The sequence below is a fragment of the Ascaphus truei genome, chromosome 3 (genome assembly GCF_040206685.1).
Source record: "Ascaphus truei isolate aAscTru1 chromosome 3, aAscTru1.hap1, whole genome shotgun sequence".
NCBI classification, from domain to species: Eukaryota; Metazoa; Chordata; class Amphibia; order Anura; family Ascaphidae; genus Ascaphus; species Ascaphus truei.
Genome location: NC_134485.1, coordinates 353,630,787 through 353,656,199, shown reverse-complemented (window position 1 = coordinate 353,656,199; position 25,413 = coordinate 353,630,787). Strand labels below are relative to the sequence as shown.

At 45.6% G+C, this 25,413-nt stretch overlaps 1 protein-coding gene across 1 annotated transcript; it reads left to right on the top strand.

Annotated features, from left to right (window-relative positions):
* SPRYD7 (SPRY domain containing 7) lies at positions 1-25,413 on the top strand. Its single transcript, XM_075591951.1, has 5 exons — positions 1-164; positions 13,203-13,319; positions 16,487-16,653; positions 17,433-17,535; positions 19,166-25,413. Exons 1-5 carry the CDS (start codon positions 62-64, stop codon positions 19,261-19,263), a joined length of 588 nt encoding a protein of 195 aa, XP_075448066.1. The 5' UTR covers positions 1-61; the 3' UTR covers positions 19,264-25,413.

Sequence of the window (25,413 nt, the reverse complement as noted above, 5' to 3'; positions counted from 1 at the left end):
CCGGGCCTTGCTATCCGCTCTCGCTCTCTCTCTGTGCCCGCAGTGGTGTATCCGGCTCGGCATGGCGTATGTGTTGTGCTGCTTCAGGTGGTGCGGGGATGGCAGCTCCGGTCACATCCCGCTCAAGGAGATGCCGGCCGTGCAGCTGGATACGCATCACATGGGTGAGTGGGACACTTCTAACGCATGCCCCACTAATTAACCCTGCCGCTGCCAGCAAGGGCTATAGCGCTCACCTCCCAACTGTCACAGAATCCTACATCACCACCCTCCCTCACCTCGCCCACCATCACCCCCCTCCCTCACCCCCCTCACCCCCCTCCCTCACCCCCAGAGTAATGATTACCCCTTCCCTCATGCGCCCTATCTTATACCCCCAGAGTAATGATTACCCTTCCCTCCTGCGAGCTATCTTATACCCCCAGAGTAATGATTACCCTTCCCTCCTGCGCCCTATCTTATACCCCCAGAGTAATGATTACCCCTTCCCTCCTGCGCCCTATCTTATACCCCCAGAGTAATGATTACCCCTTCCCTCCTGCTCCCTATCTTATATCCCCTTGTATTTATTATAAGCCCCCTGTGGCAGTGGGGTTGCTTTAACCCACATTGCTATGTGAATTCATACCCCTTTTACTGTTACATTTCCTCTTTCACCCTCTCTTTTTACGCCCGTTTTGAAGGTTTGCCCCTCCTGGTCACTTCTCCCCCAATTTGATTCCATAGCCCTCGTCGTTATTTCAGCCCCTTCCTGTTCCCTTTACTGTACTTCATCCTCTCTCATCCCTGTTTATACTGTATTACTGAGCACAGACTATACCGAAAAGGACGTGATCATATATACAAATGGAAATATTACTGTATGCTCATTTGATGCTCAAATGAGCGTACAGTAATATTTCCATTTGCTATATGCTTTACTGTGGAGGGTTTTTGTCACTTTTTTTACCCACCATAATATTTATATATATCTATATATATATCTATATATATATATCTATATCTATATATATATATATATATCTATATCACTATTGGCCTCTACAAAACTCACCCTCTGAGTTTAACATTGTACGATTGGTTGTCCTTTTTTCTCTTTTTGGTTTACTCTGCGCTCCCTCATCCAATTATCCAATTTATATTACCACTTGCCATGTGTCATCTACTGTACACACCTTTCTCACATCTGGTCTTTGATAATATTACCCTTTATTATTTTTATTACTCTGTGACCTTTCTGTTTTATTTACCCTGCGTCTTAAACTGATCCAGGTGAAAACAGTAAGGCCGCGTCCATAGTCGGTGCGAGCAACAACGCACACGCCGCACACAAAAGGCTGTACCTCAATGAGGACAGCAAAAAAGCGCGTGCACGAGCGACGGGGCGGCCGATTTTTTGCGAGGCAATTTTTTTTAAAAGTGAAACTTCTTTAGTGGCACCTAGTTCTGATGGGGCAAAACTGGAGAGATGCAGACGAAATGTGAAACGGAAGTGACGTCACAGCTCTCTCCATCCCGCTCCCCTCACCCCCCCCCCCCGCTCCCCTCACCCCCCCCCCCCGCTCCCCTCACCCCCCCCGCTCCCCTCACCCCCCCCGCTCCCCTCACCCCCCCCGCTCCCCTCACCCCCCCCGCTCCCCTCACCCCCCCCGCTCCCCTCACCCCCCCGCTCCCCTCACCCCCCCCGCTCCCCTCACCCCCCCCGCTCCCCTCACCCCCCTCACGCCCCCCCCGCTCCCCTCACCTCCCCCGCTCCCCTCACCCCCCGCTCCCCTCACCCCCCCCGCTCCCCTCACCCCCCCGCTCCCCTCACCCCCCCCCCGCTCCCCTCACCCCCCCCCCGCTCCCCTCACCCCCCCTCCCCGCTCCCCTCACCCCCCCTCCCCGCTCCCCTCACCCCCCTCCCCGCTCCCCTCACCCCCCCCCCCCGCTCCCCTCACCCCCCCCCGCTCCCCTCACCCCCCCCCCCCCCTCACCCCCCCCGCTCCCCTCACCCCCCCCGGCTCCCCTCACCCCCCCCCCCCCCCCGCTCCCCTCACCCCCCCCCCCCCCGCTCCCCTCACACCCCCCCTGCTCCCCTCACCCCCCCCGCTCCCCTCACCCCCCCCGCTCCCCTCACCCCCCCGCTCCCCCGCTCCCCTCACCCCCCGCTCCCCTCACCCCCCCGCTCCCCTCACCCCCCCCCCGCTCCCCTCACCCCCCCCGCTCCCCTCACCCCCCCCCCCCGCTCCCCTCACCCCCCCCCTCACCCCCCCCGCTCCCCTCACCCCCCCCGCTCCCCTCACCCCCCCCGCTCCCCTCACCCCCCGCTCCCCTCACCCCCCCCCCGCACCCCCCCCGCTCCCCTCACCCCCCCCTGCTCCCCTCACCCCCCGCTCCCCTCACCCCCCCCGCTCCCCTCACCTCCCCCCCTCACCTCCCCCCCGCTCCCCTCACCTCCCCCCCGCTCCCCTCACACGTCTGCTGTCACATGCGGCGGCGCCGCTCCCCCCACACGGCCGGTGCCATGCCGCGCATGCGCTCTACTAATGGCGACGCTTACGGACTTTTGCGCATGCAGAACGCCGGCGCCGATCCCCCCCACCCGCTCAACATTTACTCTCCGCCGCCACAGCTCCTAACGAGCGCCGCTCCCCCCACCCGCCCACTGACATATGCGGGGCCGCTCCTAACGGCCGTTCCCCCCACACGCCCGCTGACATGCGCAGTTGTGATGGTAAGATGGCGGCTTGTCGGCGGATCGGCTGGGTGTAGTAAGATGGCGGATCGGCTGGGTGTAGTAAGATGGCTGGGTGTAGTTAGATGGCAGATCGGCTGTAGTAAGATGGTAGAAAGTATTTGGGCGAGAAAACATGGCCGGTGAGCTAGGCTGATTTTCCGGAAGTGACGCCATACACCCTCCGTGTCACTTTGTTTGTGATGGCTTTGGGGCTGCCCGGTGTGAACCGACATGGCCGAGCCGCAGCGGGAAGCCGTCGAGCCCCCCGCGGGTGGCCTTAGCATCCCGAACCCTCGCAGCGGGCCTCCGAGCCCCGGCCTGTCATGCACCCCGATCCCCGCGCACTTCTGGCCCGCAGGAGCCCACAGGCTGTGCCGGGGGGAAGTGGGTCCTCCTAAATGTGGGGGGGCATGTGCTACGTGAGCACGAAACAGACCCTGAACCAGGAACCCAAGTCCTTCCTGTACCGGCTATGCCAAGAGGAGCTGGACTCGGACAAGGTGGCAGCGATGTATTATATATAGATACTGACCGGGGGGGGGGGGAGGGGGTGTTCTCTCTAGGTATGTATGTGTGTATATATAATTTATATACACTGTATACTGACGGGGGATTATATAGACTCTATACTGACGGCATTATATACAGTAGGCTGTATACTGACGGGGGTTATATACACTATACTGACGGGGGGTTATATACACTATACTGACGGGGGTTATGTACACTATACTGACGGGGGGATTATATACGCTGTATACACTCTCACATTCACACACTCTCACATTCACACACTCTCACATTCACACACTCTCACATTCACACACCTCTCACATTCACACACTCTCACATTCACACACTCTCACATTCACACACTCTCACATTCACACACTCTCACATTCACACACTCTCACATTGTATTGTATTGCATGTCTTTATTTATATAGCGCCATTAATGTACATAGCGCTTCACAGTAATCGAATAAATAACAGATAATATAAATAACAGACCATGGGAATAAGTGCTTTAGACATAAACATAACATTAAGGAAGAAGAGTCCCTGCCCCGAGGAGCTTACAATCTAATTGGTAGGGAGAACGTACAGACACAGTAGGAGGGAGTTCTGGTAAGTGCGTCTGCAGGGGGCCAAGCTTTATGTATCATGTGTTCAGAATATCCACAGTGCTATTCATATGCTTCTTTAAGCAAGTGTGTCTTAAGGTGGGTCTTAAAGGTGGATAGAGAGGGTGCTAGTCGGGTACTGAGGGGAAGGGCATTCCAGAGGTGTGGGGCAGTCAGTGAAAAAGGTTTAAGGCGGGAGAGGGCTTTAGATAAAAAGGGGGTAGAAAGAAGACATCCTTGAGCAGAACGCAAGAGTCGGGATGGTGCATAGCGAGAAATTAGGGCTGAGATGTAAGGAGGGGCAGAAGAGTGTAAAGCTTTAAAAGTGAGGAGAAGAATGGAGTGTGAGATGCGGGATTTGATTGGAAGCCAGGAGAGGGATTTCAGGAGGGGAGATGCTGAGACAGATCTAGGAAAGAGTAGAGTGATTCTGGCAGCAGCATTTAGGATAGATTGTAGGGGAGACAGGTGAGAGGCAGGAAGGCCGGACAGCAGGAGGTTACAGTAATCAAGACGGGAGAGAATGAGGGCCTGTGTCAGAGTTTTAGCAGTCGAGCAACAGAGGAAAGGGCGTATCTTTGTTATATTGCGGAGGAAAAAGCGACAAGTTTTAGAAATGTTTTGAATGTGAGGGGCGAATGTGAGAGAGTCGTCGAGTGTGACCCCTAGGCAGCGTGCTTGGGCTACTGGGTGAATGATCGTAGTTCCAACAGTAATGTGGAAGGAGGTAGTAGGGCCAGGTTTGGGAGGAAGTATGAGGAGCTCTGTTTTAGCCATGTTGAGTTTAAGGCGACGGAGGGCCATCCAGGATGATATAGCAGAGAGACATTCAGAAACTTTGGTCTGTATAGCAGGTGTAAGGTCGGGTGTTGAAAAGTATATTTGTGTGTCGTCAGCATAGAGGTGATATTTAAACCCAAAAGATGTTATTAGGTCACCTAGAGAGAGTGTGTACAGAGAAAAGAGAAGAGGTCCCAGGACATTCACACACTCTCACGTTCACACACTCTCACGTTCACACACTCACGTTCACACACTCTCACGTTCACACACTCTCACGTTCACACACTCACGTTCACACACTCTCACGTTCACACACTCTCACGTTCACACACTCTCACGTTCACACACTCTCACGTTCACACACTCTCACGTTCACACTCTTACATTCACATACTCACATTCACACTCTCACATTCACACACTCTCACATTCACACACTCTCACATTCACACACTCTCACATTCACACACTCTCACATTCACACACTCTCACATTCACACACTCTCACATTCACACACTCTCACATTCACACATTCACACACTCTCACATTCACACACTCTCACATTCACACTCTCACTCTCACTCACACACATACACACTCACATTCACACACTCACATTCACACACTCACATTCACACACTCACATTCACACACTCACATTCACACACTCACATTCACACACTCACATTCACACACTCACATTCACACACTCACACACATTCACACACATTCACACTCACACACACACACACACACACACACACACACACACACACACACACACACACACACACACACACACACACACACACACACACACACACACACACACACACACACACACACACACATTCACACACTCACACACATTCACACACTCACACACATTCACACACTCACACACATTCACACACATTCACACATTCACACACACACTCACACATTCACACACACACTCACACACACTCACACACTCACACACATTCACACACACATTCACACATTCACACACACATTCACACACATTCTCACACACATTCACACACATTCTCACACAAATCAGTTATGCGCAGAAATAAAATTTATATGTTGCTGACAACACACAAAGAAGTTTCACTTACTATGCGCGTGCACAGCACACAACTTTTTTTTTTTTTTTGTCATGCGATTGATGGATGACATGGGCGGTTCAACCAATGAGGGCGAACATCTCACGTGACATCACGGGCACGCCTTCGGCACCCCCTCGCCACGCCTCCCCGTCACGGAATCCTACAGGCCACTGATCGCTTCTCGTAGAGGCGTGCGTGACGCCATGCTCTCCGTCGCGCGCGCCTGTACTATATCCGAGGCCTAAGATAAGGTTAGCACCACTTGTACAGACCTCATAAACAATATTACTGACGGTTGTCAAGATGGTAAACATTTACAATCTTAATTTAGGAAGCAGATGTCAAATGTTGTATTTTGTTAATTTATGCTTTAAAGCAGCAAAACTTTATTGTAGTTGAACGGGGGGGTCCCCCAGAAATGATCCATGTTCCAACCTCTGGGGACTCCCCATGATTACCGATGTATTTGAGGTTTTTTTTGTGTCAGTTTTCAACACACAATTTCCTACAACTATGGCTCAGGGTTCACCAATAGAAAGTCACAATGTCATCTCCTGATGATGTCACAGCATTCTATGGGCCACTGCAGTTACTTGACCATGGAAGCCATTTTGTGTCCACAAAGTTTATATCTCCGAAACCGGGATTCCCGGAGGTTGGGGGACTGCAGATGTGGTTTTATAATCTGTAACATATACTCTGTGTATTTCGTATTGTATAAATAGTATTTCCTTGATTGTAAGACGTTCCATTGATTTGGCACTTGCAGTCGAGGAAAATAACTTTTAACTTACCATGTTTCAGGAGCGGTCCTATGTCAGTGGAGGATGAAGTGGGTGGCAGCGGCCGAACCGGTCCAAGATCTGCAGAGGATTGAAGATTGACAGCAGGTGGGCGTGCGGCTACTGCGGAGAGAGATCACCATAGAACAGGAGACCTGGGCAGTGCGGCATAGCGGAACGGCTGCGGAAGAGCACGGAAGTAAGACACTGGTCGACTTCCGGAGTTACAGCCCTCTCCTCCCCAGCCGTTCCGCTATGCCTCTCTACCCCTGCTCAGGTCTCATGTTCTATGGTGATATTCTCCCACTGCCGTGCACCCGTCCACTGTCCATCTTCAATCCTCTGCAGACGTGGGACCTCTCCGGCTGCTGCTCGCTTCATCCTCCACTGACATGGGACTGCTCATGAAACATAAGTGAGAAAGAAGGAATTAGAAGACAGGTTTTTTGTTTTTTTTAAACATCGATTTTTAGACACCCCCTGATTTCAGACGTGAAAATCGGAAAAAAGGTGCGTCTTAGAATCGAGGAAATACGGTAAGACACGATCTGCTCGAGCCATCACTATATAATTTTGCACAGTTAAGGATATTTTGTGTGCTCTGGGCTATATAACACCTACAGGGTTATTAGCTTTCATGTTTGTTACCTATTCTTTTAGAGTTTGTAACATTACTCGTCGGCATTGTGCCGTGCTTTATCCATAGCAATTCATTATTTATAGTCGGGGTGTAATTTCAATGAATAATCAATCTCCTGCCTGAATTAACTCTGCCTTGACTGCAGCTTCTCTTACAGCTTGCTTCGAGCACACAGAGTATGAATAATAAGAAGCCTCCTTAAGTTCTGTGTATTTTGCTGGATTTGCCCATGTGTGCCAGATTGATTAAAATACCCAGTATCTTCTGCCATATACATTACAAGCTCCCACAGTGTACTCTGCACTTTACAAAATACACTACAGTACAGGGAATTATAATACAATAAGTGCAACAAGCACAATCGGGAATAGGGGAAATAAAAAAAGCTGTGTGTGCTGTGCACGCACATAGTAAGTGAAACTTCTTTGACTTTTGTCACAGAAATTGTGTTTGTGATGTTTTAATTAAAAATCAAAATACAATTTCTTTGACAAAACGCAAATAAATTTGGACTTAGAATGTGCGTGCTCGGCACACATCCCCTGTATTAGCTATTTGCACTAAGCGTGAATTCCTCGTGCGTGTGACTGTGTGTGTGCGTGTGACTGTGTGTGTGTGCGTGTGACTGTGTGTGTGTGCGTGTGACTGTGTGTGTGTGCGTGTGACTGTGTGTGTGTGCGTGTGACTGTGTGTGTGTGCGTGTGACTGTGTGTGTGTGCGCGTGTGACTGTGTAGTGTGCGCGTGTGACTGTGTGTGTGTGCGTGTGCGTGTGTGATGTATGCGCACCCATCCTGCACCTTGCATATTCCCCTGCACCTCGCATCACCCCCCTGCACCTCGCATCACCCCCCTGCACCTCGCATCACTCCCCTGCACCTCGCATCCCCCCCTGCACCTCGCATCCCCCCCTGCACCTCGCATCCCCCCCTGCACCCCTTCACCTCCTCACCTGCACCTCCCCTCACCTCCTGCACCTCCGATCACCCCCTGCACCTGCGAGCACGGCGGCAGAGCAGTGTGGTAGGAGGAGGGATGGGCACAGGTTGTGTTGTTCCGCAGTGCCGGGGATCAGGGCAGGGAGGACGGCACATACGGCGAGGAGGCCCATGTGAGTGTGACGGCCCCCCCCCCCCGGGGAAGAACACCATGATGCTGGTGGGGGGGTGTGGGGGGAGGAATAGAGGGAGTAATTGGGGGGCGAGGGGTGGGGGAAGGTTGAGACGCGGCCGCACCGGGCCCGCCGTATGCGTGGGAAGCGGCGCGCTCAAACCCCTCCGCTTCCCACTTTACCCGAGCAGGAGCCAGGAGTCACTGGCGCCATCGCGCATGCGCGGCACGGCAGTAGGCAGCGGGCGGGGAACGGCGGCCGTTATGAGCGGCGCCGGCGGCTGTCGTCGCCGCCGCATGTCAGCTGCTGTGTGGGGGGTGCGGTGGCCATTAGGAGCGGCGCCGGCGGCTATCGCCGCCGCCGCATCTGATTTGTGGAGCGGGTGTGATGTCAGTGTTGGGGTCGGGCTGAGCCAGAACTCAACTGAGCCTCAACTGCCAGCACTGACGTCACATCCGTTTCATTTCTGTCTCCACAATCCATTTTTGCCCCATCACGAATGAGGTGCCACTAAGGAAGTTTCACTTCAAAAACCTCCTTGCCCTGTAGAGCTTACAATCTAAGTGCTATGTTGGGAGATTTACCGAGACCGTAGGTAGTGGAATAAGTACAGTAGATGGCAGTGTTTGGCCACAATGGTTGGTAGGTGTCACTAAGTGTGGGACAAGAGCCATGAGCCATATTGCAATGCTTAATTTAAGAGGTGAGTTTTAAGTTTTGACTTAAAGGGGGAGAGAGAGAAGATGCTTGGTGTATACTGCGTGTGAGGGAGTTCCACAGGTGAGGGAAAGGAGACAGGAGAAAGGGTAGAACGCAGGTGATGAGCAGTGGCGTAATGAGAGCAAAGCTGATATGTAGGGAGGAGCAGGTGAGTGACGGTCTTGTAGGTACGGAGGAGAACTTTGTAGGTGATCCACAATTTAATGGGAAGCCAGGAGGAGATGAGCAGAGAAGGTGTGATTAAAGGGAGAAGGTGTGATTAAATCAGATTACCTTGTGATCTGGGTAAAGAAAAACCCTCGTTCAGGTCACTAGCTATAAAGAAAAGCGGAGGGAGATTTTCAGAGCTGGGAGAAAGTTAAATTATTCTAGCAGCAGAGTTTTGGGGAGGAGAAGGTTGTCAGGCAGAGAGGCCTGTAAGCAGTATGTTACAATAGTCCAGATGGGAGAGGATAAGGGCATGCATTCAAGTTTTAGCAGTAGAATCACAGAGGAAAGGGTGTATCTTGGCAATATTATGGAGGAAGAAGTGACAAATTTTAGACGCGCCGTGAATGGAGAAGAAAAGGGAAGAGTCAAATGTCACTCATAGACAATGTGCTTTGGTGAGAGAATAGATGGTAGTAGTCACACAACCCATGTAAGCTGAAACCTTGACCCCCCTTACTATATTTGTGTGTAATGTAGATGTATGTTATGTATGTGTGTATATGTATGTATGTCAAAAAGAAGTGCTATTGGGTATGTGACAATGTATAAACAAAAGACAGAGCACCCCAATGCTACATCCAACCTGACAAATCGTATAGTTAAATACTTATCTGTTCTTCTCTCATAAGTGAGGGTCACTTAATTAAATTGTTTGGCCAAAGCATTGTAGTCTTGCAGACCATCTTTGTCTGCAAGTCCTAACACTCTCTCTAGAGCGCTCAGTATGAGGAGCTCAGTTTTAGACATAAAATGGAGTTTAGTGAATCTAGGCCTTAATCTTGAGTACTTCTAGTATCGACACTTAAGGTATTAAAACAGCACTCCCCCTCCCAGAAGTCTATATGACTAACTCGCATAATCTTAGTATTTTGCCCCCTTAACGTGTCCTGCGTTTTTTTTGTTATCTTTGTTAAAAATCCTGACTTTCTTCATCTCTAAATTGGAGCTCTCCACAGAGCCCGGTGCAGGTAACCTTTAGCCTGCAGTGGTCTCTGGGTTGAGTTCCAGTTCAGCCCCCAGGCACTTCATGCGTATCTTCTGAATGGGACATCAGATTTAAACATGCTCTTAATGTACACAATTCAGCAAAATGGGCTGCTGCTTTAAATATACTTAACAAGTGGTACTATAATGATGCAGACAAGACCTTCACAGTAACTAGAAGATAACAGTTGTGATGGAGGGCAGAATAAAGACAAAGTCAAAAAATACATTGTGAAAAGACCCTGGCTGCAAGGCTATTCACAAATTGTTATTTATCTGTTAGCAGGGCCTTGAAAAATCCACTTGTTCACACATCCAGGGACAAGTGGAAAATGGAGAGGGGGTGGGGGGGAAAAGTGCAGTGGGGTCGGACCGTGGCTACTTCAGGACGTCTGCCGAAGCAGTGCTGTCAATTACCACTCTGCTTACCGAAGCTGGGTCCCATAATACTTTGCATAGCGCGGTGCAAGTTTCGGCAGCAGAGCGGTGATTGACAACTCTGCTTCCAAAGACGCCCTGCTGCAGCCGCGGGCTTTCCTGTGCAGGCAGGTGACGTGTTTTCAGTTCTGTCTGCTGGTTTTCTCGTCACTTCTGGGAGCTCTTCATCAAGATGGAAAGAAGGGATTCAGGGAGAACTGGGAGGTAATACAACTGAAACATAAGAGAATAACTAAAAAGGGGGGCCAGGTAAATGTGCGTATCAATGGTACATAGTTTGGGCTTTCCTAAATAATAATATAGGAGCCCTTTTATAAAGGAATGAAGAGGAGGAGATTCTCGTATTTGTGTGTTAAACTTGTTTTAATTCCATTACTTAGGATCCACTTGAGCTAAAGACACTGATATGTAATAGGTTAGAACTCTTATTCTAAACAAAAATAGACACATTTAAAATACGTGGAGGAAAGAGAGGTAATAAAAACCCAGTAAACCCACAGTACGTTACACGGAAAACGTTTAAAAAATACAGTAACTTAATAGTACTTCATGCTTCAATTGCCTAGAATAAAGCAGAACTGGGAGTGCTTTTGTCTACCTTTTGTCCTGCACCAGTGATGTACTATGTCCCATGAGGTACTGTACTTCAGGAGGGCTCTCCCTTTATTAGAAAAATATCCGTACTTAAGGAAGACCAAAAGTGTTAGGCCGCGGACATGGTAATACCAGCCGTACTCTTCAGCGCTCGTGCTCAGCCCCGCCTGCTCAAGCAGGAGCTTTTTTGCGTCCGTTCAGGCGAGGCAGCGAGCGCACTTGGGAGGCGGAGCGGAGGCGGGGCTAGTCCCTCGTTCCCATTGGCCGTCTGCGGTCACGTGACCGGCTTTCTGCTCCTGTAAGCGCGAAAACTTAAATTAATCTGTCGACTGCGGAAGCGCCTGCTAAAGCCACACATACCAGATGCAGGAGGTAAGTGTGCTGGCTCAGCGCGGCTCAGCACAGTATTTTTTACCATGTCCAAGGCCTTAATGAGGAGTGTTGCCCTGCAGGAATGCATCGCCAAGATGGGCCACAGTCGGGGTGGTATGGGTCTCTGGGTGCCGAGGCCAAGAGTAATTGGATGCAGTTGCCGCCTGCGACTGAAAACACTTTTGGACATTTTGCTTTCATTTAATTCGTTTTTCAGTACTGGAACCTTTTATATGTAATTCTTCCCGTTAAACAGAGCAGGTACATGATGCTAGCAAGTAAATAGCTGATGCCTTGTACACTGTACTTCGACTTCTTAGACTGCATGTGTTTGGGCAGAATATGCCTATAGAATAATGTGTGATCTCCAATTCATATTCTTCAATTGTTTTAATATGGAGAATTGTGCTGTGTATTCATCGGCGGGCTCCAGGACCAGTTCTTGCAAGGCCCAACTCCATTAGAAACAGGATTTTGTTTAGACCTCATCCCTATAACATAGGGAGAAGGTGTGATTAAATCAGATTACCTTGTGATCTGGGTAAAGAAAAACCCTCGTTCAGGGCACTAGCTATAAAGAAAAACGGAGGGAGATTTTCAGAGCTCCAACATAGGTTATACTTATTCTTACAGTGTCGGTCACCTAGTTCTAGCCTACCGAAAAATATCACTGGCATTAGTGCACATTGTTCATATGTAGGATTGCACCTGTAGCTGTGTGTATACGCTGATGTTGCTTCCAACGTTCTTGGCCTCAGTATAGCATCCATGCGGTCAAAGAAAGTGCTTTTTGCAACTCGGTGGTACCGCTGCTCTAAGAATTGCACCAATATAAATAAAAAGCAGTACTTACTGCCTTTCATTCTAATTCCTCGGGCATAGACACTTCGCCCGTGCGGAGGCGCGCTGAGGCTCAGGAAAAGCGGTGCTTTCCCTGGCCTTAGAGCGCGCGCCATCCGTGGGCGTGTCTGGGGGCGGGCCAGTGAAGTCACGGAGCTGGTTCGCCCTCATTGGGCGAACCGCTCACGTGACCGGCCCTGCGCTCCGGCGAGCGCCAAATCTAAAATTTAGGTAAGACACACGCTTCTGCAAGTGTGCAGAAGCATGCGCGAGCCCCTGCTAAAGCCGCTCATATTGCGGCTGCAGGGGCTCAGTGCTGAGCGTGTGCGTGCCTCAGCACGGGTCAGCAAGGCTGATCCTACTATGTCCCAGTCCTTATACTGGTAACTTGCCTGCTTGCTGTGCCTGTAATGGTCATTGGTACCCCCTGCAATACTAAAGGGCCTTTTATTTGAGAGCACTTCACTGCTCACACTTGGGTCACGTCCATAGTAGAAAGCTCTAGCTTCCACGCTCCTCCGTGACCCGGCGTCGCGCTTGCAAAACAAACTTGTTTGCATTGCGAAGCACCGCTCTCCCTGTAGCGCATGTGTACGCGCTAGCTCGCACACTATGCGCATATGCATTCGAAAACCGGTATGTACTCTATAGTTTAATTGTTATTTTGAATCTATTAGAGGCTTTTGAACTGCTGCAAGTGAAGTTCGTATTTTTTATTTTGCACTGTTAATGTATTTGTTGCCTGAATATAATTTGAGTTCTCTTGTTTGCAGGGACGGATGTTGTTGTCGTGAAAAATGGGAGAAGAATCTGTGGCACCGGTGCCTGCCTCGCCAACGCACCTCTTCATCAGAACAAGAGCTATTTTGAATTTAAAATCCAATCCACAGGTTAGACTACACATTGATAGAGTGGGACAATTCAAATATGGTCGCATGGCTCTGTTGTATTGTATATTGTGTCTTTTAAAATTCGCAGTGTTTTATGTAATCGCTGATAATTGAGGTTAAGGCTGTTTTCCCTATAGATTTAAATTAGGCTGTGCTATGTTAAATATATAGATTACTTTACTGCAAAACGTTTTAGCAATAAAAAAAAAGACTGAAAATTGAATTTCACAGCCTACCAGAGGCACAGAAAACACTGAACAGATCTAGCCAATCACGTGCTTCCAATTTGACCTTAGAAATCAATATGCTGGCACCACAATTGACCTGTGCCCCTTCTTTAAAGTTAACCCCACCTCCTCCTGCCACTGGTTTGTAGTTCTATTCAATAACTTCTCCAAGTTGCAGTCCCACATAGGACTCGATTGCTGTAATGACTGTGCTATATTGAATGGGCAAAAATGAGGCTAACGTGATTATTTAAGTAATAATCCCTGAAGAACAGGGCATTACTGACCAATAATGACCTGGCTGGAAGAGTTGAAGGCCCGAGGCGAAGCCGAGGGACATTAACCCAACCAGGGCATTATTGGCCAGTAATGCCCTGTTCTGAGGGGATTATTACTATTATAGGCTAAATGTAGGCTTATTTTTAATTATTTAAAATTTTTCATAAAAAGATACATTTTTGTAGTCGTATTGATTTTTATCAGCATGATTGTCTACATTCTTATGCTTTTACTGCAAGTTTATTAAAAGTAAATTGTACTTAGACACAGACCCACACACACACACACACTGTAGCCCACCCTACTCACAAACACACACTCTGCAACCCCCCTATATACACAAACACACACTCTGCAGTCACCCCTACACACTCGCAGCCCCCCTCCTCTACACCCACAAAACACACTGCAGCCCTCCTCCACCCTCTACACACACTGCAGACACGCCTACACTAACAAAACAGACTGCTGCCCCCTCTACATCCATAAAACACACACCAGCAGCCCCCCTCTACACCCACTGCAGCCCACATGTAAACCCACACACTGCAGACACACACACACACACACCACTCTGCACCCCTCCTCCACCCACAAAACACACACTGAAGCCACACACACTGCAGCCCCCCCTCTACAAGAACAGAACACACACAGCAGAAACACACCAACAAGACTCTGCTGCCCCCTCTACACCCACAAAACACACACCAATAGAAGACACACACTAATAAAACACTCTGCTGCCCCCTTTACACCCACAAAACACACTGAACAGACGTACAAACCTTTCCCTTCACTCTCCTGTGCGGAGCTCTCTGCAGACAGGGTAGGGGAGGAGTCAGTGCCTTGCTGGTGGCTTCTATCCAATCACCTCCCCTGTCTAAGTGCAAATTTCACTCTTTGTGAATGAAACCTGAAAGCTGATTGGCTGAAAAACTTGGCAAGCTGCCAAAAATTCCGGCCCATTACTGATTGGTTAAAATTCCGAGCATTATCCAATCAGAGAGCAGGGATTTCAATAATGCCCTGAATTTACTAACTTTAGCCTATAATTCTAAATACATTTTTGAAAGTCTATAAAACGTTCGGATATTTCCCTTGCAGTGGGGAGTTTGAAGGCTGGATTATTTGGAATCTTGTTGGCTCCATCTCACGAAAAAAATTATCAGATTTAATCATACCCTGTGAAAATTAAAAGAGCACCTCGGAAGACAGGACAAAAGGCTATGGAGAGAGGGGATAAAAGGGTAGTAAAATACAAAACATAAGGTTGCGATGTTTCCAGAAATCGTATGGAAAGATTTGAAAAAGTTTGTTATTTTACATGTTATTTTAGGCTGCTACCATCTGGTTTTAACCCATTTAAATCTGAAACCCTACCTACTCACTTTACATAGATGGTATTGGGGAAGCAGAGGCCCTCGAGCTGAATGGCAATATTTTAATCTCCGTAGACCTTTCTGGTATCCCTGTGATATTTACCTGTTTAGTTGCTGGAGTTCCTGCTCCCATTAGGGAAAACAAATTGGCTGTCAAATCCCACGGGTCTTGCCCTTCCTCTAGGAGAATTACTGTTATCTGTGAGGGGAGTGGAGGTGGAAGGTTATATTGTTGCTTCCTAATGGATGACCGTGGGAGCTATATTGAAAATCTAGTTAGATAACTCTAGTAAGTAACTAAAACGGTAATTATCCCAATAACCTGCATAAAAATAGTGTCATTCGGCTCCAAGTGACACCCTCACTGCCGATTCTGCCCCAAAAATGGGGGTTTGCTTTTTTAATGTTTGATTGTCCAGTCATTGAAGACAACATTAAATGAAGTTACTATTTACACATCATTTAATTTGTTTATTGCTACATATACAACTTGGATTCACATATCGAACCTTAAACGTTTTGGAGGAGAATTGGTGGGATGAAACTCCAGTCAAATGATGTGTAATCGCCATAGAGCGGACTGGTGGGTATTTCAAACAAAATGATTGTGATTCAGTGCATTGTGACTTATTACTGCAGTGTACCCCGCCTAATCCATAACTCCAAGCACTACTAATGCTGAGCAATAGCTAAGCTCTTTAGGGCTGAGAAGATTGCATTTAACCGGTTCAAATATGTGTCAGCAGTCCTTGTAACCTAGTGAAAGCAATTTTTTATCTCCCTGTGCCTCGTGCACCAAAATTAGATTGTATGCTCTTAAGGGCAGGAGCGGCCTGAAAAAAAACACATTGTCATATTAGAAAAAACATTATTGTTTTATTGCCCAGGTGTACATTTTTAAAATGTTACTATTATCCATTGTGGTCGCTTACATTGTTTTAGATGAATAAAAAGGGATCTGAGGGGGGAGTATCAAGCTGGCATTCTGTTAACCCATGCAGGAAAAGACAGGCCTTGCAAAGCTTTGAGCTACAATGAGATGATAAAGCAATCTGTTACTGATAATGTTGACAGTCTAAAGCAACATATCACACTTTAAAATATAGATCAAAAGAGATTGGTAAACTTTATCACATATGAATCGCACATATGCCAAACATACAAGGTGCTGTATTTGGAACTTTTTACTTTGACCAAAGCGTATCCCGTGAGGGCGTTAAATTACTGGCCTTGCTGGAGCAGAAGGAAAAAAATTCAACAAACCTCTCCAATATTTCAGGTGTGTGGGGCATTGGAGTTGCAACGCAGAAAGCAAACTTGAATCAAGTACCTCTGGGTCGGGATGTGCATAGCCTAGTAATAAGAAACGATGGGGCCATTTATCACAACAACGAGGAGAAGAATAGACTGCCAGCAAACAGTCTACCACAGGAGGGCGATGTTGTCGTGAGTACACTTGCATTATTCTCTTTTATGGCAGCAACAGATGGAGAGATACATAGATGTATATATTGTTCAAAAGCCTGGGTAGTTTGAGGACTTTGCTCCTTTCGGGATACTGAAAGAACCTCCCAATGCCACAAACAGTGTCATTTGTACAAACTCTGGAGTTGATCTAAAAAAATATTTGAATGTCACTAGTGCAGGGGTGGGCAACTCCAGTCCTCAAGGGCCACCAGCAGGTCAGGTTTTCAGGATATCCCTGCTTCAGCACAGGTGGCTCAGTCTCAAGCAGGTATATCTTGAAAACCTGACTTGTTGGTGGCTATTGAGGACTGCAGTTGCCCACCCTTGCACTAGTGTGTAGTAAAAACCACATCAAATCCCAGTGCCAGTAGTGTAAAGCCTGGGAAAAGTACTATTATCTCTCTGTTGCTCATACACATTACTAAGACACATAACATGGGCGCGTATACAGAAATGCACCCCGATCTGGCTACAATTAGGAAATCCCAAACCCGAGATATTTTCACCCAGATAACCCATATAAACAACAAAGCACATAACTGTGATGTCATTGATTTGTGGATAAAGCTGCCATATCATTGGCAATTCTTCATACTGTTCGTACTGGAATTGAGCTAGAAATCATTAAGGGCTTCAATTTTTTTTTATAAATTTTTTTGAAAAGTGTTTACATATTTAGTTCACAATTACAAATAATTTTTAGTCTTTTACGGCCTAAAATTTGTTATTTCTAAATATATATTTTTTATTTCCCTTAGGGTGTCACCTATGATCAAATAGAATTAAATGTACATTTAAATGGAAAAAATATGCATTGTCCAGCATCTGGTATCAGAGGAACAGTCTATCCAGTTGTGTATGGTAAGTTACATATATGTATAACATTTTTATATAGAGTGAAACGTTGGTGACTACACACGATTATAGTAGTTAGATGGGCTGGGTGCATAGTAAGGTATCACAGTAGAGATTCTGTGCGCGTGTGTGCGCGTGTGTGCGCGCGCGTGCGTGTGTGGCCGTGCGCTGTGCGCATATATATATTTATATTTACATTAAAAAATAACACACTTTAATACAATATGGTCAACGTTTTGGTCCTGTTGATGACCTCTCGTAACCAAGCCCAAAACGTCCATTGTATTCATATTTTGTAAGTAAGCCCTGTGAGTGTGGGTCTCCATTATTTTGCGTGCGTGTATAGACAAATAGATACGGCGATCTTTGACACATGGATGCACGGTTTGAGCTATGTGCGTGCGTTTGCTGATTATATTTGTCAGCATATTTTCAGTGATCACAAATTGTAGACAGGTTTTTACACAACTACGGTACGTGCAGAGAAAAAGAACCCAGTTATAGCACTCAATGTCCTAATTGAATGTTTTTTGAGTATTTTAAAAGAAACTTTTAATGATCATTATTATAAAATAATGGGATTAAAAATCCAAAGATTGGATACACACATTAAATCCAATGTTGAGTGCTTAAGGCACTCCGGATTATATATGATAGGAACAGTTGAGTGGGATTAAATCAATGTTCCCAAGGGAGCTGGTGTGCATCTGACCCTAGTGAGGTGTATCTTAACACAGTGGGGATAGGACAGAAGTGAGGGATAGGACTATCTGTGTATATAAGTAGTCACTAGTTACATTGGACTAACTATATGCACTAAGTAACTTGGCTGAGGTCTGAAGAAGTTAATATTAAGGGGCGGAATCATGAACATGTGATATGCGCAAAAACAGTCATTCACATCAATTGTCATTTTCCAAATAAAATGTATATATACAGATGTAACACACTGGGTGAGTTTTGTCCAAGAAGAGACAGCTGTTACGTTTAGGCTACGGCCCCGCTGTCTGCGCTGCGCGAGCGTCTGCCAGTCTGGCAGCCGAGTTCCCCGGTCTGCAGCAAGCTGCAGGGTGAAAGACGGGAGGCGCAGCCATGACGTCACCCGGCAGATTCGCCCTCATTGGCTGAACCAGGGGGGGGGCGTGGCCTAGCGCTCTGTCGGTAGTATTGATCACAATTTTCCTATCTGCAGGATATCTTGCAGTGGGCCCGGCCCCATTGAGGGGCGGCTCTTGTCCCCGAGGCGCCCGCCATATTGGGCGCTGTAGCAGCCAGCGGGGACCTAGCCTTAGGGTTTAACTCACAACTCACTTGCTACAATAGTAAGGCTGAGCGGCATTAACGAACAGCAAAAATAACACACTAAAAGTTTTATAGTTTATTTTACATGATCATTTAAAATTACCATTTTATCCAGCTGTTTAAGATCATACTCAAAAAGAATATTCTTTATTGGAGTCACAAAAGCCAGTTACATTTCTGAGTTGCTAACCATGTTGCATATGATATTCTTGTGGAGTGCTTTGGCCGGCACTGTATCCTTTATGATTTTGAGCAATACATATACGAACAGTATGAAAATGTGGGCTCTGTCATACATCCACCTAACCAGCTGTGTCCTCGCTTCTTCCTGCAGTTGACGACAGTGCGATTTTGGATTGTCAGTTCAGTGAGTTTTATCACACGCCTCCAGCGGGGTTTGAGAAGATATTGTTTGAGCAGCAGATCTTCTGAAGACTGGACCTCTGCAGCATTCCCAAAGCTTTTTGTCATCTACCTAAAGCTGCACGATGCATACTGAAAATGTGCTTTGTATTTATAACCCTCTTGGTGCAGGCCTATCCAATCTTAAAGGTGTTAAAAGTGTATGTGTGAGTCATTTACTAGGTGTCATCAAGCTGCATTGATCACCCTCTGAAAAAAATCTTCAAATAGTTTACCGTGACCTGTTATTTTGTGATGTAAAAAGTAGTTTGCTGGCAGAGGGTAAAAAGTAGTTTGCTGGCAGAGGGTGTTGTATCTCTAAATGTAAATATCAACTATTAGATGGCTTAATCGTTCACCTGCATACAGTATTGTGTGATATTTGGTTGCTCTTGAAACGTTCTTTTCTTCCGTTTTGTGCCCTAATGGTGGGATTTGTCCCTGATTTGTGATGCATACCTCCATGCCTGAATGGCCAAGCAGGTTCTGTTTTCAGTAACTTTACATGTAATTAACTTGGATGGAGATGAACAAAAGCAGTTAGCTTAGATACCTGTTCTGTAGGTGACATTGCTGATCTGGAGTTGTGCATCACTGATCTCTGATTACTTAAGTCCCAGAGTGCCTTATGGAATGTTCTGCTCGTGTCACTGCTCAGAAGATTATGCAGTCAAATATTTGCATGCACGTTCAACCACATGCTAGACTAGTTGATATGTTGGCTACTGGTTTACAAACCACAATGTGCCTGCATGTATTCTTGTGGGGTGAGGTGCGCACACAACTAAATTAGCTGTTTAGATTTACAGGAGAATCCAATTTGCCACATACTGCAGAGGTTTTGGGGTAGAATCATCATACAAAACTTTGAGAAACTGCAAAACCCATGGAAGCTAAACAAGTACTATATTCATCATATTCACACTTCAGAGCTAATTCCAGTTTCACCTACTGAAATCGGCTGCTCTTAACCCTGTTGTCAGTGCTTGTGGGTCAACTTGTGAATAGCATTGCAGGCCCCCCACTAGTACTGGGACAGGTTCAATCTTCATTTCATTTTAGGACACCCACGTCTGGCAAATAAATATGTAATGCATTATGGTGTATGACTGCATATGTTCTTTCACCATTTCAATATTGAATGCAGACATTTCTGGAGTCTTCATACATTTAATCTGGTATCAAACGTCAAATAAAAAGACAAAACACCAACCAAAGTGTTGTAAGTCAGACCCAGGCATTTAATAGACTTCACCAAGATGTATTGCACGCACATTTCCACATTTTATACAAAACCATGCAACAATCCCCTACGCAGGGGTCCTCCCCGCAGGTCCCTCTGCTTGCGACACTCCAAGCACAGATTTATTAGGGTCCGATCGACAGGTGCTTTGGGCTGCTACCGATGACATTCGTTCTGTGCTTTTGTCCTGTGATCCAAGTACTGTTGGATTGGATTAAGTGCTTTTAGATCAATTTGTAAATGAGTACAGTATCTCTTGGTGGGGTTTTTTAAATTACTAGGTTTAACTTACTATGGTTTGTTTGTTGCTTTTTTTACACACACACACACACACACCCCCCTCCCCCCCCTTTAAAGAGCCGCACGTGTTGGAACCCGCCATTTTTTGGGGGTGAGAATGTTGCCTTTTTGATGGACTCAAAAGGGACTGTGCAATCTAAACGCTGTCTGATTCTCAAGTATAGAGTAGCTGCATAATTCTAGGATCACTTTTTTTTTTTTTTTTAATATACTGTGGTCATTTTGTTCTGTTTTGACTGGATGTACATTCTGAGGGTACCTGTAGATTTTTCACATTCTCCAGTGATCATTTCACTTTTAGCACCTTCATATTTGTCACTTACTATCACTCTGACACACTGTGGGTCTTTTCATATTTTTGAGTATTAAATTGATCTAGTACAAGTATATGTGAAGACACTGTGTGTGTGGGGTTTTTTTTTGTCGAACCCACACATTATTTGGTTAGCTTTTTAATTTTCATTTTATTCATCCAGATTTTAGCAGCGCGCACTATTTTTCTGTGGTTCATCTGCTAGCTACCACTGCTCATCCATAAGGCCCGTTAATCACACACCCCCACCCACCAATGGAGAGAGACATACCGCGTTGAAGGACTTGAGGGTGGTGATGGAAGCAGTTGCAAAGCACACAAAGAACTAGTCTGATGTGATTCTGACTTCTCTAAGTTTAACTTTATTTAAATAGAAGCAGAAAGCAATTACAAATGTTTGGTGCTGTTCAACATCTTTACACAACGAGGGTGAAAGAAAATGACTTGAACAAATACATTTTAATGGGAAAACAAATGATACTGCAGTGAGCAGCTTGTTAGCCCAATTTAAATTAAAAATGTACTCCCATAATGTCATTTTCTCTAGAACAGATAACCAAATAAGGCAAACTAAACCCATAATGCAGTAACTTTTCTTCTAAAATCTACAGTTACTCTTGGCAAGATACACTGGGTTTGTTGGTGGAGACGCTGTCCCTGTTTTTTTTTTTTTTTTAATGGTCCTATTGTAACTTTAGATAAATAGAACAACTTGGCGTGTTTAGACATAAAAGCCCAACTGTACAACGCACTATAACAAATATCACAGAGTATACTCTACTTGCTGCTTTTTGTTACTCTTTATGGGCTCATACTGTACCTAATTGAGGCAAGAGTGCGGCACCAATTCCAACATGGCAGTGGATAATTCCTCGCGGAAAACGGAGCACAGCAATTGCAAAATAAGGGGGCTAGATACCGATGAATGAATAAAAATCCTTTATTCCATGGTAGACATCATGGCACGGGATGTATAAAACCTCTTGCGCGTTTCGGGCCGTCGCCCTTTGTCAATTGCTGTGCTCCGTTTTCCGCGAGGAATTATCTGCTGTATACCGTCCACGTGATGCACGCCGTGGGATCCACCGGACAGAAAAACTCTCAAATGTGAGTACCCCAGTCCATTCACTATGGCTGGGTGTCATTAAGTATAAGTGTCTTTCTCCAGGGGGACGTGATTATTGTGTTACTGGTAAGTCAGAGATTTCTTTACTGACTTCTACCATTGTACACAGGTTCCCCACACCTTAGGAGTGAATTTATTAGACACGGACATATGTGTACAGAGTGGTGGCTATCCCTGCTTGTTTTCATTTAGAAACTATATCCTAGATCTGCATCTAGAAATACCCCACAGCTTAGCACAGAATTCTAGGAACCCTGTGTCCTAGTACCTTCCCAACATGGCAGTGATCAGTGCCAAGTTATAAAGCGGGTCTATACATACTGGGTCACAGAGGTGGATGTCGCGCGTTCATCACGGCAAAATAAAAAAAAACATTTCTTGAACTCAAAAAATACTGTAATATTTCAAAATTGAGTATTAATCAGAATAGGAAGTAAAGGCAATGTGTTACAAAATTGTTTTTGTTTAATTCAGGTGGAGTAGGATGGCTTTTAATGCTACTGTCTGACTGTCCATTATCAAACCTAAATATACAGCTGTAGCAAGCGATATTGCCCCCGTTAATGCAGAATACTGTTACATATCGCGTGTAGAAAAAAACACTACCATTGCTTTCTCTAACGCTTGCGGTAATACTGTGGGAGTGTTATTACTGTTGCGTTATTGTGTTACATCTTTAGTACATGGTTTTTACTACATTTTGTGATAATGAAAAATATAATTATTACAGCTTTACCAAATATGGCTCAAGAGTTTGTGATAACAAAGAATTTTTATTAATGCAAAAATCCTGCTTTTCGTTTTTGTTTTTTTTAATGTAATTTTGGTTTTCGTTGGGATTGAAGCAAGGGATCTCCGGAGCTGAAATTAACCTTGTCCTTTTCAGCTCTGGGGACCCCTTGCTTCTTGAGATACCTCCGCAGGGGGTGCCGGTAGCAGCTCTGGAGACCCCTTGCTTCTTGAGAGACCGCCGCAGGGGGTGCCGGTAGCAGCTCTGGGGACCCCCTGCTTCTTGAGATACCTCCGCAGGGGGTGCCGGTAGCAGCTCTGGCTGGGCCGTGTGGAGGTATCGAAATGGCAACTTCAAAGCTCCCACTTCACACGGGCCAGTAGGAAGCCTTGACGTCAGCCGTTGTGGCTTCCTATTGGCCTGCGCGTCCGGGACATTTAAACCTGAGCAGGAGATGCCGGCACCCCCTTCCGAGTAAGGTCCCCATAGCTGAAATTAACATGGTTCAGCTCCGGAGACCCCCCGCATCAAACCTATTTTAAAAAAAAGCATATGTTCTGCTGTTTTAAATGAGTATGTGCAGCAAAACGGCCACAGCAGTAATGTCCTCTTTGTCGCAGATTTAAAAAAAAAGTTAAATATTGTAATGTTTGTTTAAATCCCTCTTGTCTGGAATGTTTGTAAGTTATAGTTTGAACAATGCAAGTTCAGAGTTTGCAACCAAACGCAAAACCAGATCTATATACTTTGTATTGTGTATTAGATTACTGTAAAATGTCATTCTATTTTTGTGAAGAAAATCTGTCCAGATGTTTAATATATATACACATGTTCCTTCAGTGTTGGAGATGTTTCCAGCTCCAGTACTGAAGCAGTTGTCTTAGCAATTGATTGGCTAAGTTTGTACTTTTACATTAATAAACAATTTGATGTGTTTTAAGGGAAAAACTGAGGTTTACAAATTACAGAGGTGTAGGTAGTTTAGTCCGTTCCAAAGCCAATGCTTGAAAATGTGGCAGGAAACAAAAATCGCATTTTAAAACATTTATTAACACATTCTCAAAATATTGATAAGCCTTTTTCTTATCTGTATTGATTCTGACCTCCCATGAGTGTTAAGTTTAACCATTTGTATGCTGTGCAGCTTTTGGGACAAATTGCACTGTGACTTGATATGCTTTAGCTATGGATATGCACATACACCAGTGTCGGTGTGTCCTGTTCTGTAGTAATTTGAAACATACCAAAGAGCTGATAGATATTGGGGGTGTGAAGCCCCTACTAGTAAGTTTGAGGAGCAGTTTACAGATAATTTGCAAAAAGGTGTTGGCAGATGCACTGGTTGCCATATATGTTTACATTTTTTGATGCATCTAAGGGTTTTAGAAAACATACATGGGAAACTTATCTACAATGTCACATTTGTATTCTAAAGATTTTACATCTATAAATTCTCCAGTTATGTAAAACATTAATATTTGTGAACACAGCCAACAATCTGTAACCTAAGAGACAAATTAACAGTATATAACACGTTTGTGCTTCTTTGCAAGTGTTTTTTAAAAATGAGAAAATAATTGGGAAATCTTTTCGTAAATGTACCCGGCCTTTTTACGCTCTTCCAGAAATCCAAGTTCCAATACCCGAAAATCGAATGCACATTTTTTTCATGTCAGGCAGCATAATACATTGAAATAGCAGTTTATTGGGATAAGAAAGCAGATTTTCTTTAGAAATATATCTAACATTATGTATGCCATAAGTCATAAGAAACAGCTGTTTGTCATTAGCCTGGACCTGGCTCTAGCAGTCCTTGCTGATTTCACTGAAGTTTAAATTTGTTCAAACAGGTTGGCCGACTTTTCATTTTAATTTGTAACCTTCTATTTCAATAATTGCATTGTCATTATTTGGCTTCTTCTGACAAGTTATGCTTTCTAACTTGAGTTTCTTTTGAAGATTTCTTCACAGCTTAAATACAATGCAGTCTACACTAGTCCTCATTGTTCGACATTGAGGCTTTAATATTTGGCCTTCCTCTGAAAAGGTGGACCATGTCCATATCCTGGTTTGCCGGACAATTTATTGGCAAAAACAGTGCACTACAGAATTGGATTAAACCTGGTACTCATGCTGTTGTCACATTAATGTTGGCTGAAGATGCAACATTTTAGATTAAAGAAGATCCCAGCTCCTTCCTCAATGGAAACCTAAAATTGCCACACTATTTACTTGCGTTAAGAATGTGGTTATCGCCTTTTTTGCTACACATGCACTTATGTCCAGGACTGTTTGAAAAGGGTCTTGGTAATTCTTTAAATGTTGTGTTTTCCTGGTGTTTTTCATTTTCTCTCACTTCTATCAGTAATCTGTGAGAATTCAGCTATCTGTTAATTTACTGTGTTGTAATATGTTTCCAATTTAATGTCTGAATCTGTATTTGTAATTAAAAACAGTTGAGTAAATAA

Excerpts from the sequence above, each read along its gene's own strand:
- SPRYD7 (XM_075591951.1), top strand. The coding sequence starts at position 62 with ATGGCGTATGTGTTGTGCTGCTTCAGGTGGTGCGGGGATGGCAGCTCC. Across the intron at positions 165-13,202 it reads GCTGGATACGCATCACATGG|GGACGGATGTTGTTGTCGTG; the intron begins GTGAGTGGGACA and ends TCTTGTTTGCAG. Across the intron at positions 17,536-19,165 it reads AGTCTATCCAGTTGTGTATG|TTGACGACAGTGCGATTTTG; the intron begins GTAAGTTACATA and ends TTCTTCCTGCAG.